Source organism: Carcharhinus amblyrhynchos, chromosome 16, assembly GCF_965287045.1.
Source record: "Carcharhinus amblyrhynchos chromosome 16, sCarAmb.v2.hapA, whole genome shotgun sequence".
Lineage (NCBI taxonomy): Eukaryota > Metazoa > Chordata > Chondrichthyes > Carcharhiniformes > Carcharhinidae > Carcharhinus > Carcharhinus amblyrhynchos.
The window spans coordinates 29,479,580-29,496,794 of NC_137339.1; the positions used below are offsets into that span (position 1 = coordinate 29,479,580).

At 39.3% G+C, this 17,215-nt stretch overlaps 1 protein-coding gene across 1 annotated transcript in view; it reads right to left on the reverse strand.

Moving 5' to 3' along the window:
- Positions 1–5,451: 5,451 nt before the first annotated feature.
- Positions 5,452–17,215, reverse strand: part of nsfl1c (NSFL1 (p97) cofactor (p47)) — a 30,830-nt gene continuing 19,066 nt past the window's right edge. Inside the window, exons 8-9 of the mRNA XM_080204938.1 lie at positions 8,348–8,512; positions 5,452–6,078 (exon numbers count right to left, since the gene is read on the reverse strand). Of these exons, the coding sequence (XP_080061064.1) occupies positions 5,916–6,078; positions 8,348–8,512 (328 nt within the window). The 3' untranslated portion in view covers positions 5,452–5,915. The remainder of the gene's footprint in view (positions 6,079–8,347; positions 8,513–17,215) is intronic.

The following is a 17,215-nucleotide window of genomic DNA, read 5'->3' on the forward strand; positions in this document are numbered from 1 at the left end:
GAACCAGTCATCATCATGGTCATTTTCTGGTCCTAGCCCACAAATTACTAAATAGAACCATAGGATGATTTAGTACAGTAAGATTTCTTGGTAATGCTATCAAATAAGTCCCACTTCCCTCTTGCTTCCCCATAACCCTGCAATTTATTTCCCTAGTAGTGTGACTGTTGAATTGGCTTTCAAACACTTTCAGGTGGCGCTTTTATGATCATAACTTGCTGTGTAGAAGTTACCTTGTGTCACCTCTGGTTGTTTTGCAAATCACCTTAAATCTGCTTCCTCTGATTCTGGCAGTGGAAAATTTATACCAAAACAATTCATGATTTTGAACACTTGTTTCAAATATCCCCTACATCTTTCTGCTCCAAGGAAAACAACATCAGCTTCTCCAGTCTCTACATAACTGATATCCCACATACCTGAAATTCTGAAATTCCCTCCCTAATGGCACTGTGGGTCAACCCACAGCACATGGACTGCAGCGATTCAAGAAGGTGGCTCACCACCACCTTCTCAAGGGCAACGACGGATGGGCAATAAATGCTGGCCAGCCAGTGATGCCCACATCCCACAAATTAATAAAAAAAAACACAATTCCAATTTCTAATAAATCTCTTTTGCATCTTCACCAAAATCTTAAAATCACTCCTAAGCAGTGTCCAGAAGTGAGCACACTTAGCCAGTGTTTTATAAAGGTTTGGTGTTACTTCCTTGTTTTTATAAATAAAGGTAAGGATCCCATTTCTTTTTAAATACCTGTCTTGCCACCTAAAGGAATTTCTTATACACCAGATCTGTGGCAGGAGAAAAGAGCCAACATTGAGTCGAGATGATCCTTCATCAGAGTTGAGAGTAAAGAGAATAAATTCTGTCAGAGAGAAGAGCAGTACTTCTTCAGGGTAAGCATTCCTAGAAGTGGCAGAGTTAAACGAGCAGCACTGCTGCCTCACAGCACCAGGGATCTGGGTTCGATTCCTGGTTTGGGTCACTGTCTGTGTGGAGTTCATACGTTCTCCCCACATCTGCGTGGGTTTCCTCCGAGTGCTCCGGTTTCCTCCCACGTTTTGAAAGATGTGCTGGTTAGGTGCATTGACCCGAACAGACACCAGTCTGTGGTGACTAGGGGAATTTCACAGTAACTTCATTGGTGTTAATGTAAGCCTTACTTGTGACTAATAAATAAACTTTACTTAACTAAGTTAAAAGCAAAAAAAAATGTGGATGCTGGAATCTGAAACAAGAACAAAAAATGCTGGAAAATGTCAGCAGGTCTGACAGCAGCTTTTCCAGCATTTTCTGTTTTTGTTTCCGATCCCAGCATCTGCAGTATTTTATTTTCATCCTAGTATTTAACTCACTGCCAACTTCTCTTCTAGGAACGTCTATCCTGAATGTCGCTCCAATGGAATTTATTCTCTTCGCTCTCAGCCCTGAAGGATCATCCAGACTCGAAACACTGGCTCTATTCTCTTTCCACAGATACTGTCAGACCTGCTGAGAATTTCCAGCATTTTCTAATTGTTTCAGATTCCAGCATCCTCATTATTTTGCTTTTACTATATTGTCACATACACCACTAGGTGTCACTGTTCCTGCATGTCCTGTATATTACACCATTTAAAATATATCACCATACTTTTCTGCATTAACTTTCATCTGCTATGTTTGGGCCCATTTTTTCAGTCTTCTCACAATTCCTTGGGCAGAATTTTACATTCTTCCCAAGGTGGGGGGTTCTCAGGAAGTGGGAACATAAAATTGAATGGACAGGATCCTCTCCAGAAACCCACCTCCCCAAACCTAGATGCAATTTCACACCAGGAGGGGGAAGTTAACCTACCCATCCATCTATTAAGGCCCTCAATGGCTATTAAGTCAATGTTTAGGCTGACAGGTACAAGCAAGACGGGAAACACACATTTCTACTTTTCCCCATCTCGGTGGGAGAATGACTCGCTCTGAAGGACCTCTCAAGATTTGGGATGTTCTCTTTTCTGGGACATTGGAGCTCTAGGTCCCTCTCTCTTCACCCCCTCCCCTCTCGGGACTTTGTCCCAGGCAGAATACTGCAGTATCACTTCTGGCCACTGCAGTGCTGTGCCTGACTAGGTTGAAGAGTTGTTGGCTGATCAGGACTTCCTTCCAATGGCAGATGGAGGTCCTTCACACTGCCAATCAATGGTCACTTGAGCGTGAAATGGCAGCTGGAGTGCAAGAGTCATCAGCTGTGCTTAAGGCACCGACTCTCAGGATGGTGAATGCTGACTGCTTGCATTTCTTACTTATTTAGCGCCAGATTTACGACGATTCGCAAAAGAAAACATTTTTTAAAAAACGCAGCAAGTTATGACCTTGAAGACAAAATAGCTGAAAGCGTTTGTTAGCTGATTCAACAATAACATTCAAAAGTGATTTGAATAAACACTTAACAGTTACAGGGTCATGGGGAAATAGTAGGGGAGTCAGACCAATTGGATAGCTTTACTAAGACGTCTGCCCATGAACACTGCCAAAAAAGCAGGCCATCTCCTGTGCTATTTCATTCTAATTTGTGGGCTAGCGCCAGAAAATGACATCTTTCTATGCAATGATTTAAATTCACAACCACCCATTTAAGTGAACTGAGGTTTCTAATGAATATAGGAAGGCTACACAAAGAGAAGCATTCTTATTTTTGATCTTCAGAATTGTTACTGATAATATATTTTCATCCTAATACTACCTATGAAGAATTGCATTAAGAACATGGGAATTGCTAGATGAAATAAAGTCCCGTATATTTTGCCTGTACCATCTTGATAGTCAACATAAAATTGAATTGTTGACTAAAAATGATCAGTAGACAACAAATTCAACCACAAAGCAAACCCATTGTTAAAATTCTGTGGGAACTATTTATCTACAGTCACATGTTTCTCCCCATCCTATGCTACAATTATGATATCTCAAACTGTTTAATTTCCAAACACTTCCAGATGGATGCGTACACGGTCATTTGTGAAAGAAAAATTTCCTCACGTTATCTCTGGTTCATTTTCAAATCATATATTCTTTTTGAGAAAGCAAAAATCAAAATGATAGAAGAGTAAAACTCCTGGTGGGTCACTAAAAAAAAACAAACTCAGAACCTCAAAGGAAACTTAAAACTAAACAAAAATGCCATTTCTAGGGGTGATGATGCACTCCAGCCCCAGTGCCCCCAACTGATCATAAAACACCTGGAGGCTATTGCTGGACACTACATGCTCCTTCCCCAGGGCTGCCTAGCCTCAAATATAATAACAGTAGAAGGCAGACAGTCAGGTTGGAGGACTCCCTGGACCTGTTGATAGCCAACTTGGCCAAGTCCAGGAGCAGACATGCAAGAAAGTCCTCCTCCCTCCATAACCCCCTTTGCACTGGGTGAGTTGATGTATATACACAAGTTCTGCTTCATTACTTTTGAGGTATTAAGGGTATTATGCAACAAATTCCCTTTGACTAAATAAAATGAACAGCATGAGTAGAGCTAGTGAGGGCACATTCACTAGGATTTAAAGTTGCCTTTTAGGAACCTTCCTTGAGGTGTTTGGCCTGATAATCATTACCAAACGTTTCAACACACAGCTCATTGTTGCTACTCTTGAAGCTATTAAGTTAGCTGTCAGGTTTGCTTACAAAACAGTAATTATATCTGAATGAATTGCTTTCAAAATGTAATGCGGTTTAGGACTTCCTGTGTGATTGGGAACTATATAAATTCAAGTTTCTTTGCGAAGGGTAACTTTACAATTAAAAAAAAATCAGGAAAACAAATAAGAAATGAAACAAGGTTACTCTTTTGAGGTATTGCCTACACTACCTGTAACAAACAGTTGCTAATTAGATACATTTATAAACTTTCTCAGCTCCAGAATGGATAAAAAAAGTCATTGAAATAGTTTCAGCTTTGGGCACAATTGGTAAAAGAAGCATAAATTGCACATTCAATTGTACTGTTTTCCTGTGAATTTATGGTTTAAGTTTTGCCTTTCAATAGTCTCAAATGTAAACTCTATGAACTAGTGCAAGTCAGGGTAGTAAAAAATTGTGTTCTGTATCTTCGAAACTATTCTTTGATACATTTTTAAAATACTGCAATATTTGCGTTCATCACAAAAAAGTAAGAATTTTTAAATAAATGTCCAATCCTCCAAGTGATCAGATTTTAAATCCCTATAAACATCTAAAAAAAATATACTGAATATTTTACTAGTTTCATTGGTACACACTCATCAGTCTTAATTTTTTTTTAATGTAAAAGCCTTAAATACATGCACTTAGGTCTATGGGCTTTAAAAATCTCAATTTGAAGAGCCGTCTCAAATAGTTGCAAATGGGTGCAATCAGCAGAACCTCACCATCTTCTTACTTCAATATGGGGCTCTGGTTAATTTTAATGGGAATGGGCCAATCTGGAAAAAACATGTAAATCAAAAAATTCCTTGAACTTTTCCAATAACTTGGCTGATTTTGTATATTTAGCAGTGGTAATGCAAGTACAAACCAGCAGAAACTCTATCCCTTTAAACTTATTAAAATTAAACTCACTGCCAAAATCTTCAACGGCCTCAGCTACACCAATTCTTCCAGAATTCTTTTAAAGTCCCACTATGAAGTGCATCTCCATTCTGTGCTGTCCTGCTTTGTGATACCTCTCTGCAAATACCTTGGGCATTACCAAGTGTTATAATTCGTAAACTGTTATTGTTATGTGCATCAAAGTAAAGTAGGACTCTTTTAGCCAGCGCACTGCTTAATACAGTACAATGATGTTTTTGTTCTCTAGTCAGAAATGGACAGATGCAGTAAAGATTGCCATACATGCTTCAGAGATCAAGGAACTTATCAACGATAAAGCAATAACTCCAAACTGTGGAACATGCAGACAAATCTCACATCCAAAATCTCAGTTGTGTTGGAGAGAGATTTAGACAGTGTAAGACTGATACTTTGGTCACCTATTTTGTTCACAATTCCACTCAAGATGTTTAAGATTATGAAGGGTTACTTGGTTATTCAACTGATGTTTAGAGAGAAGGCAAATATTTACGGCAAAGAGGCAATGAAAAAGAAAATTCTTTGGAATGTGACTGGAATATAAAATTGTTTGTCACAAATCAAAACAGCATTCCTGGTCATTTTTAAAGGGAGTTTTGAAAAAAATTACAATGGTACTGGGAATCTAAAAGCAAAGTGGGATCTGACACATGGAGGAAGACGTAGAATCTTAATAAGTAGATGGTTTCTCTGGTATGAGCTAATTATAGATACAGGAGAACAAGGACAAGCATTCTAATTATTTGCTGATATTGAATTCCTAGTAACTTTGATGGACAATAGGCAATGTTCTTAAAAAAAACACTTTTGGAAACTGTTCCACCATGCAGCAAAGAAAGTCATTATCCAGGCTGAAAATAAAACTCACAGTAACACTCTGCTCAGATTATTCATTTGATGCAGTAATGTACAAAATGAACAATGTTGGGTACATGACCCATTTCACAACATAGAATGTTTTAAGTTTGAAATTAATTTTAGAACGCAATTCAATCAAGCTACAGTCCCATCCCCAGTACAACAGCGGTCACAAGAAAATAGAAGTTAGTAGGATTGCATCAACTTATATTTGTGGATTGGAACTTTAATGTATAATATTTTCACTTAAAAATTGCAAAAAAAATTACAAATCAGAATACGCAATTAAGGTTTATATCACAAAGTCACGCTTAAAGCTGTGTAACTGAATGCTCACATGTTATTACTTGAATAACTCTAAGGGTGAACAGTTTCATTTAAAAGCATTTTCTTCAATTTATCACAACCAGTGAGTTAAACTAACAAAGTCCGAACAGTTCAAATACTCCACAAACGTGAGGTTTGATGGAGAGGTGCATTCATTTCAGCCTCTGTACTATTACAGCATTCAGCAGATTGGCTTCTTTCAGGGTCTCATTCTCGTTTGTCAGCTCTTTACTAGGGAAAGTGGTCATCAGCACAAAAGGAGTATATGCCAGAGCTGGTCGGGCATCAATAATAAAATGTCGAATATCCTCAACACTGTAGAAGAAAAAAAAGTTACTTTTCCTCAAAAAAAATGTTCAAAACAAATCCCAGGTTTTCCACACAGATTGGATTCCTTAAAATTTCTAAAGAGAGGGTGCTATAATGATCAACCTCTTCCTGATATAGTTTGTGTTACATCAATAAGTCCAAAATTTGGCCTAAATCAGGCACTTGTTTCCTTTCCAATGGATTTGCTGATTTGATGGCTCAATGAGTTTAATCCAAGGAGTGACTGACTGACTTAGACAAAAATCAGGATTTATACATTGTTAGTTTATTTCAAATAAAGTGGCAGGAGAAGTTTGTTTCTTCTGACTGTTTTCCAGTGTCTACTGCTGGAAAAGTGGAGTTCTTTGGTTGTTGGGTGAGGATATTGATAAGAATTCAGTTCGAATACCTTTGCAGAATGGTTGAATTGGCTGCAAATATTCACCCTCTAACACCCAAGACATAAAGAATGATCAGCTGGGGAGGTATTGGAAAACAGTGACAGGTGCAAGCACACAATCTAAGCTGACACTACAGTGCACTATTGCATGTGCTGACTTGTTCAGGTAAAGTTCTTTTGTGAGATACTAAAATGAAGGATTATTCCAGTGCTTTTAAGCGGAACCTAAAAACTCCATTACATTAATGTACTCACAGTAGATACTGGAACAAGGTTTGCTCATAATTTACCTCATGGAAATATGAAGAATTTGAGAGCTGTTACTTGTACAAATGGCTGTCATGAAAGAGTCACTGTATTTCAAAACAACTTTGATTTATATAGCACCCATCACATAATAAAACATCAAGGTACTTCACAAAAGCATTATAAAACAAAAAATGACACCAAGTCATGTTAGGAGATATTAGGGCTGGTGACTAAAAGCTTGTTCAAAGAATTTGTTTTTAAAGAAGGAAAGCAAGATGGAAGGGCAGAAAGGTTTAAGGAAGGGATTCTGGAATTCAGGGCCTAGACAACTAACGGTGTGATCACCAATTAGGAATGCTCGAGAGGCCAGAATTAAAGAAGTGCAGACATCTGAGGATTGTAGAATGGAAGAGATTACAGGGGGGCCAGGACGTGGAGCAATTTGAAAACAAGAATAAAAATTTTTAAGCGAGTATTTTAAAACTTGGATTAAGTTCCAGAGAAATAAAAGCATTACTGTCATGTTTAGAAACTCAGTTGTGATTCTTCCATTGGAAACCAAACGTGAAAAGCCTACCTCTTGAGAATACTTGTGCAGCATTTTACAATTAGTTTTGATCAATTACCCTTCCAATTCTCAACTGACATTTAGTAAAAGGGAAGGGACAGTTGCTGAGAGTTCAATCCCAATAATAGGCCAAAGAATTATACTGTTTTGCTGAAGCTTGGGAAATGCATGGACTGGGACACAGACTAAAAGGGCCAGAAGTACAATATATTTTCTGAGATGCGATAGCTAGCTCAGATGCTGATAGGTGTTCCATACCAGCCTCAGACCTCAAGGGGTAGAACGGAGAACATATTGTGGTGTATTCTGAATTTAACTCAGGAGGGAATGATCAAATAATATCCTTGGTGAAATAGCTCAACATTAATGCCTAGATTTACATCAATTTATATGCCTGAAATAAGGTACTGAAAGACGTACCTTGAACTCCAGTAAAAATGAAATGAATTGGAGCGACATGGTGGCACAGTAGTTAGCACTGCTGCATCACAGCGCCAGGGACCTGGGTTCAATCCCAGCCTTGGGTGACATGTGGAGTTTGCACATTTTCTCCGTGTCTGTGTGGGTTTCCTCCCACAGTCCAAAGATGTGCAGGTTAGGTTAATTGGATCACTAAATTGTCCCTTCGTGTCTAAAGATGTATAGGTTAAGGGAATTAGTGGGAAAAATGTGAGGTTACAGGGATAGGGCCTGAGTAAGATGCTCTATCGGAAAGTTCGTGCAGTCTTGGTGGGCCGAATGGCCTCCTTCTGCACTGTAGAGATTCTAGTATTCTATGAAAAGTCATCCTTTTGAGAAGCTGGATGACATTTTCTTTCACATTTTAACATTATTGCAAGGATTTCTATGCAGCATGGAAGCCAGAACAGTGTAAACATTTTTACAGCACTCATGCTATAATGCAGCAGCTATTGCCAGGACATGGGAAACAAAATATGTCCAATATTGCATAACTAGGTCACTTTGCACACACAGGCCACTAAGACAATTAGTGACGTCAATTCTCTTCTGAAAATAGGGAATGAGCTTGAAAATTGAAAATGAGCCCATTATCTTACCTATGCGTGTGATTAAACTTCTGAACGAGGCGTCCGCCATCCGCAAGCCGTATCTGGATACTAGTGGTGGGCTGTAGTTCATTTACATTAACAGAAGAACTTGCCTTTGCTTCATTTTCTGCTTGTTGTGCTGGGGAAGTTGTACTAACTAGCTGAGGTGTGGCACTATCAAATATAAAACAAAAAGGGTCAGTTTCCCCAAATTGTTCTCAAGGACCCTTTAACAACTCAAACACCAATACAGTGAGTAGAAAAGGTAAGGGTGTGTGGAGTGAACAAAATCAACTGCAAATGAATGTGATCCAAAATATGGTTCAAAAGTTTAATCTCAAACAAGGTCAGATTGTAGTCCCCTAACATTAACAAATAGCAACAGTTACTGGCAGGAAAGCAAGAAAAGGCATGTTTTAATGACTAGGTTTAATCTCTTACAGTTATACATACAAACAGATAGGCATGAAGGCAAAGTGATTGAACACATCAGGGAGCCCTATCACTGGTAAAGAACATGTTTCCCAACAAATTATTCTGATTGGAAATATATAGTACAACTGGAGTGAAAATAGCTGCAAGTACGGAACAAAGCATTAAAGTGAAAAGGGAAGGGCATCGTATGCAGAGAGAAGATAAATCAATTCAAACAGAAAATTCAGGGAAATTTTTAACCAACCCATTATAAACTGGGATTTTCCAAATAAGAATCTGAGTCAATACACATCACGTAACACATGACTGGGTTCCAGGAAAGGCAGTTTTATTTGGTAATAGCAAGTGATGCATAACAACAATAGAGAAAGTAGCATTGCAGTGGTTTAAGAAGGCAGCTCACCACCACCTTCTGAAGGGCAACTAGGGATGGGCAATAAACGCTGGTGTAGCCAGTGACACCCATATCCTGTAAAATGATTTTTTTTTTAAAATTCATGGTGACATAAACCATGACATGATTGAATTTAACATGAGTTGGGCTAAAACAATCCTCAGATGGGATGAGTAGTACTGGTGCATTTTGTTGAGCAAATCAACAGTGACTTCACAGTGATTACAAGAAGCATCACACACAACCGCTGGGGAAGAAAAAATAGGAGGTCCACTAAGATGTCTTGTTTTTTATAAATTTATATCAGAATTTAAAACTTTGATGAAGCAGAAATACAAATTTTGAACTGAATATATATATATATATTAATTTTTTGGGATGCGGGTGGGCATCAGTTATTGCCCATCCCAGGTCATTTTTAAGAGTCAATTATGTTTTAAATCATAGATCATAGAACCCTATAGTGCAGAAGGAGGCCCTTCGGCCCATCGAGTCTGCACTGAACACAATCCCACCCAGGCCATACCCCCATACATGATACCCACTAACTTACACATCACTAGACACTAAGGGGCAATTTCTTATCATGACAAATCAACCTAACTTGCACATCTTTGGACTGTGGGAGGAAACCGGAGTACCCGGAGGAAACCCACAAAGACACGAGAAGAATGTGCAAACTCCACACAGACAGTGATCTGAGCCGGGAATCGAACCTAGGACCCTGGGATTGTGAAGCAGCAGTGCTAACCACTGTGCTACCGTGCCATCCCTGGATCCACATGTAGAGCGGACAGCAGATTTCCTTCCTTAAAAGGACTTTAGTGAACCAAATGTGTTCAAGATTTTTTTTAAACTGGATTCAAACTTCACTATCACTGTAGTTGGATTCCAACCCAGGTTTCCAGAGATCATGGGTCTCTGGATTACTAGTCCAGTTACAACACCACTGCAACATTGCCTCCCTTGGTAAGGCACAAATGAAACATCCAATCAGTGGAAGTAATGTAGAGAGGGACCAAGAAGCTGATTCAAAACATTATGCTACATGGAAAGATTAAAAAGATTCCTTTACCAATTTAAAAGAAGACAAATGCGAAGCAACCTCATACATTTGATTGAGCAGAAAAGGTTAAGTCAAATCAAAAGCAATATTTCAAGTCACATAAAGACTACAAGTGAAGGAGATATTGGACTGAGGTGGGCACAGTAAGAAGTCTCACAGCACCAGGTTAAAGTCCAACAGGTTTATTCAGAATCATGAGCTTTCATAGTGCTGCTCCTTTATCAGGTGAGTGGTTCATATAGTGATTGCAATAGATGGGACTATTAACACTCACCTGCTGAAGGAGCCGTGCTCTGAAAGCTCATGATTCCAAATAAACTTGTTGGATTTTAACCTGATGTTGTGAGACTCCTTTCTAAGATATATGTACAAATTGCTAAACGGTGATTTAAGGAACGGGACTTAAGGAAGTATTTCCTCACATAGTTCAACCAACGACTGCAATGGTTTTTTTTAAATCAGTAGAATTCTGGAGGTAAACACTCTAGAATCATTTAATCAGCAAGTTAGATGCAGTGACTTTGTTTGGGTGGCAGGGGGAGGGGGCAAGTCAAATGACTTCTCTTGTCTTGAACAGCAGAACAGAAACTCCTGCTGTGCAAATGAGTGGGTGCAATCAAAAGAGGAAAAAAAAGATTCTTTCCTGCTCTGTCTCTCTCTACTATTCATCTACCTAGATCCTCACTGTCTTATTTAATGATAACACAGGATATTATTCCATTAATACTTCACGTGCAATCTTCCCTGCTAACCAGCTTCACGTTTAATCTTCCCTGCTAACCAGTTTTACTTTTTTTTTTATGCACTGGAAAATAAAACCGGTTAGCAGAGAAGATTAAACGTAAAGCTGGTTAGCAGGGAAGATTGCATGTGAAGTATTAATAGAATAATAGCCTCTGTGTTGTCGTGAAATACATTTATTGCGATCAGTATATCGCCTGGGATAAGGACAACAGTGCAGTAGGTAGAAAAACAAAATGGATAAATTCTTTGGCCGAAGATAAACACAAGCAATTCTCCAAGACATGAAGGTGCGCAAGGAATACAAAAGTTTAAAGATGGCATAGAACAGGAACATGTTACAGGAATACGTTCTAAGGTACATGTACTGATCGCAATAGATGGAATGCTTTTAACACAAAAACTGTATTCGAGTCCAAAGAGGCTCAAAAAGGAAGTTGTTTCTGCAGAAGCTGGCACTGAATTAACAAAGAGACACTAGGAAGCTGCACTTCCTGTGGAGCCATGTGGAGATAATCCATTTCGGCAGGATGAGAAAAAGAGAGGCAAGTAGTGACAACAATTTGGCAATTCATAAGTAGATGGAAGCAGATCGATGACAGTCTAGAATGTGAGTTTCAGGGAAAGTGATAAGCAGTTTAGATAAAGATATTTGAGATTTGTAATAAAAGGTAGATGAATATTCGAAATTCAGGAAATGAGCTCCAGATAGAAGGGCTGAAACAGTTCAGGACTTTGCCATCAACATTGATAAAAGCACAAGAGTTCAGAGTGAGAAGAATGGGTTGTTCCAGAAATGAACAAGCCCAAAGAGATAAGAATGGGGCACAATTATGAAGAAATTAATAGATAAAGATTTTAAATATAAATGTGTTGAGGGCCAGTAAACAAACATAGATCAGCAAGGATAGGGAAGAATAATCAAAGCAGAATACAAGTGGCTAGGTTTAGTTTCTAAAGCAGAAAGAATAGGAAATCAGCAAGGAGAGCACTCCAATAGTTAAGTCTTGGGAAGACGAGAGCTGATTTAAGGGTTGCAGTAATCTAAATGATTTGGAGGAAAACGTAACTGGTTTAATTAGTAAGTTTGTGGACGATACAAAGTTTGGTGGAATTGCAGATAGTAATGAGGACCAGAGAATACAGCAGGATATAAAACGGTTGGAGACTTGGGCGAAGGGATGGCAAATGGAGTTTAACCTGGACAAAATGCGAGGTGATGCATTTTGGAAGGTCTAATATAGATGGGAAATATGCAGTAAATGGCAGAACCCTTAAGAGTATCGATTGGCAGAAGGATTTGGGTGGACATGTACACAGGTCACTGAAAGTAGCAACACAAGTGGAGAAGGTAGTCAAGAAGGCATACAGCATGGCTTACCTTCATCGGCTGGGGCATTGAGCTTAAAAATTGGTAAGTCTTGTTGCAGCTTTATAGAACCTTTGTTAGGCCACCTTTGGAATATAGTGTTTAATTCTGGTTGCCACACTACCAGAAGGATGTGGAGGCTTTTGAGCAGGTACAGAAAAGATTTAGCAGGATGTTACCTGGTTTGGAGGGTATTAGATATAAGGAGGGTTGGAGAAACTTGGTTTCTTCTCACAGGAACAACAGAGGCTGAGAGATGACCTGGTAGAAATCTACAAGATTATGAGTGGCATGGACAGAGTGAATAGTCAGAAGCTTTTTCCCCCAAGGTGGAAGAGTCAATTACTAGGAGGCATTTGGTTTAAGGTGCGAGGGTTAAGGTTTAAAAGGAGATGTACTAGGCAATTTCTTTTTTTTAAAAAACAGAGGGTGGTGGGTACCTGGAACTTGCTGCCAGGGCAGATATTGGAAGTAGATACGATAGTGACTTTTAAGGGGCATCTTGACAAATACACGAATAGGATGGGAACGGAGTGATATAGTCCCCAGGAGAATAGGGGGTTTTAGTTCAGTCGGGCAGCATAGTGGGTGCAGGCTTGGAGGGCTGAAGGGCCTGTTCTTGTGCTGTAATTTTTTGTTCTTTGTAATGTAGGGCTAGAGGCAGAGTTGGGTGATGCTATGGAAACTCAAGTAGCATTGGTGAGGATAGAATGCAATTTTAATTTTGAGCAAGACTGAAAGATATAATCAGCAGACCAGGTTCAAACTATGACCAGTCAGAGTATAGAGGAAAGAATCCATGAGAGCAGAGTTTGAGATGGGTCCTTGACTTTGGTTCTCCTGGAGGAAGTTGCAAATCGTCCAGATTAAAACTGATGAAATACTTCCCATCAGAAAGACAGAGAATATCACAACAAACTTGTTTCTCGTGGGGGGCAGCCGGGGTGGGGTGTGTGTGTAGAATATGAAAGTATTGCAAATGCCAGCTTGTAAAAGCAAACTTGCTTGTAATTATTTCTTCATATAATTTAACCACATTTATATACAGTTGATAATACATAATGCTAACTGTGAGGGGACAAAGATCTCATTGTATAGTTTTATAAAATATAAATAGATATCCTCATGGCTATGTCAATGTTAAGAACCACACAAAGATCTTTTAAAATGGCTGAATCCATGCCTGTATGTGACCATTCAATAAAAGGCGCTGCCTGGCAGTTTTGAAAAAAATGTGCACCTTATTTTCCCTGAAGAAACACTAACGACCCACTTGTGGGTTGCAAAGACCAAATTCAAAGAACTATACAAAAGGTAATCTGCATTTCATAACCCAGCTTGACCAACCACAGTCTAATCATCTGCTAGGGCAAAGGATCCCACGACTATCCTTTCAATTCTCAATGGTTGGGTCATTTAAGAACCTTGAGGACCCAGATGAGGAATACACATTAAAGACAATGTGGAGAGGTGGACATCATGTGACATGGATCTCTTGCTTGTGAAACAAGTAATATTGCCTTGTGGAATCGTAAGCTCAGACTGCCATTTTACCATCTAAATCAGAAAAGGAAGTCTGCCCATCTATGCTGGGCCTCATCTACACTCTGTTTCTACTGGAAGTTTGTACCATCACCTGCAAGACCCACTGCATGCCTCTCTGAGGAAAATTGAATTGTACAGCATCAGTTTTCAATCTGCTGATCTCAGTAAACAAATATCTCATTAGACTTTTATTTTAGACTCTGGAACCTTTATGAGGCACCATTTATTTCTCTGTGGTCTCTGCACTATTTTCTTTGTCCCTCCTTTACTGTTTGAATGAAAAAGGGGGCAATGTTGCACCACCCACCTTGCCGGTCCCCATCCATAACAAACCAATAAACAATGGTACAAAAGAATAGTTTTATTACCATAATAGAGCACCGCCAGTCACAGCATTAAAGCATTGTCAGTATCTTTTTGTGTACAAGCTTACCCCTCCCAATCCCACAAAAGGGAAACTGCCAAGAAACTTAAAAGAAATGCAACAGCCTGATAACAAAACAAATGATTTCTTTTTGATGTAGGTAGCATTCTGTATGGATTATTATTTTTGTATAAACTGGCAAACCATCAAATGTAGTGGCAAAATTGGATTTGGAGAACATTTTTGATTTTATGAGCACTGCAATATGATGACTGCTGCTGACTACAGAAACACAAGTGGTCCACGTATGATATGTCAATCAAACAATAGTCCCTTTAAGCTGTAGGGGTGCAAGACAGACCAGCAATTGGGAATATACCACAAAGGAAACAAACAGAAATGACTCTTTCAAAATCTGTGCATGCATGGCTGCATGTCATTCTTAAGAGGATCATGCATCAAGTTGGCCAAGCACAAAAAAAACAGAAGTTACAGTGAAAATTGGTAGCAATGCTTCCTTTGTTAATCTCCCTGTGAAAACTAGTTTTATTCTCACTTGTATTATTAACGAGTGGAAAGTAGCCCTCGTCAAAGTCTGACCAGATTTCACAACTCTCAAAAGATGGCAGCATAGAACTGTAGCGATGTTAAACATAACACTGTAGATTTTCAATCCTTAGTGTATCCACTGTGGCTACATTTCGCAAAGTGGTACAATGAATTAAAAATTAAATTTGCAACCTAAATCTGTTTTATGATGAAAGAAGATGCTGTTCAATGTATAAAACATACCAAGGATTGTACGATATTCTCATTGTTCTTCTAGTTATTCTGCTAGTTCTGTACGTGCTATTGCTGGTTCAGTAACATGAAGTTAAGTCAGACCCTAACTCCATAAAGTCTGTCCACTATCTATAAGGCACAAATCAAGAGTGTAAATGGAATACTCTGCACTTGCCTGTATGAATGCAGCTCCAACAACACCCAAGGACTTGACACCATTCAAGATAAAGCAATCCAATTGATTGGCACTCTATCTACCACCTAAAACATTCATTCCCACTACTGGCGTTCAGTGGCAGCAGTATGTACCATAGAATCCCTACAGTGTAGGAGGCCACCATTTGGCCCTTTGAACCTGCACCAGCAATCGCACTTAGGCCCTATCCCTGTAACGTATTCATCCTGCTAGTAACCTGACACTAAAGGGGTAATTTAGCATGACCAATCAAATTAATCCATACAATCTTTAGACTATGGGAGGAAACCAGAGAAAATCCACGCAGACATGGGGAGAACATGCAAACTCCACACAGACAGTCACCGAGGTCAGAATTGAACCCGGGTCCCTGGTGCTGTGAGGCAGCTGTGCTAACCACAATGCCACCCCGCTGCCCCAAATACAAGATGCACTGAAATCAACAGCAACTTCCATCAGAACCTCATCAACTGCAGGTTCTCCTTCAAGCCAGAAACTATCCTGATTTGGAACTATATTGCCATTCCTTCCCTGCTCCAGGAACAAAATCTTGGAAATCCCTCTTCAACATAACGGTAGATAAACTACATGGATTACAGCATTTCAAGGAGACAGTTCACCACCACCTTTGCAAGGACCTTGCCAAAAACATTCAAATCCATTGAAAGAATAAAAAAAATGGAGAATCCCCTGCAACCTCTGGATTTTATTTTAACTCTTTTACCCCACACCTCAAAAAGTATTATGGAAAGTTTTTTGCCCTGTACCCATCTTCACAATTCACAAGAATACCAAGGTAAGGGAAACAAATTTATACTGGTATGAATGCTAATGCTAATTGATTGACAAATGGACTCTGATTGGTTGGGGTGTTGCCATGGAGAATGCAACAATTCATGGTGAGACAGTTAACTGCCAAGCAGTTCTTTGAAATTTAACCAACAGCCTGACTTTGATTGATTAAGGTACTGCCTTGAGAAATAAATCAGCAAATGGCTGTACTTACTTTGTTTAGCTGAAACAGACAATGCGTGAACATGTTCTATTTGCATAGGACTGGGCCCTGTTTATTAATATACATAGCTTCTAGTACACACAAGTGTGCAACCCTGCCAGCCTGATTGATGACCCATTTAAGTTTGACAACATAATTTTTAGTACACTAAGGACTATTTAGCAAAGATTGTCCAATTGCAGGATCATATACAATCATAGAATTAATACAGTGCAGAAGAAAACCATTCGGCTCATTAGGCCATTACCGACAGCAATCCCATACAGGCCCTACCCCGTAACCCCACATATTCATCCTGCTAATCCCCTGACACTAAGGGTCAATTTACCATGGCCAATCAACTTAATCCACACATCTTTTGGACTGTGGGAGGAAACCTACACAGACATGGGGAGAATGTGCAAACTCCACACAATCACCAGAGGCCGGAATTTAATCCAGATCCCTGACACTGAGAGGCAGCAGTGCTAACCACTGTGCCACACAGGCTGGATACTGCATTTTGACTTTTGCAAGCATGAGCTGATTGGTTATGGTTGTGGCCTGTACCATGTTCATTGCAAACAGCAGAAGGGACACGTTTCATAGGACCCACCCAATCTTTGGGACATAGAGCCTACATATCTAGCATCACAGCAGCACTGAAATTCATATATTATGTTACTTATTTGTGTGATAGACAGCAGCATCCTGTTAGTGGCACGTATCACTTGTGCTGCAGAGTAGTAGCATGTAACAGTTGGCTTCACCTGTTGCTCAAATTATCTCAGATTACCCTAGAAAGGAAAGGTGTCAAAAATTTGAGCAACAAGTGAAGTTAGCTGTTTCATGCTGTTACTATGCAGTATCTCCACTAATAGAATGCTCTACCAACAATCAATCAAAACTCATATAGTATACATTTGTGGTTTCCCTTACGTTGGTGTTATTGTGAACTGTACTGACGAGTACAAGAAAAAAAAGACTTTG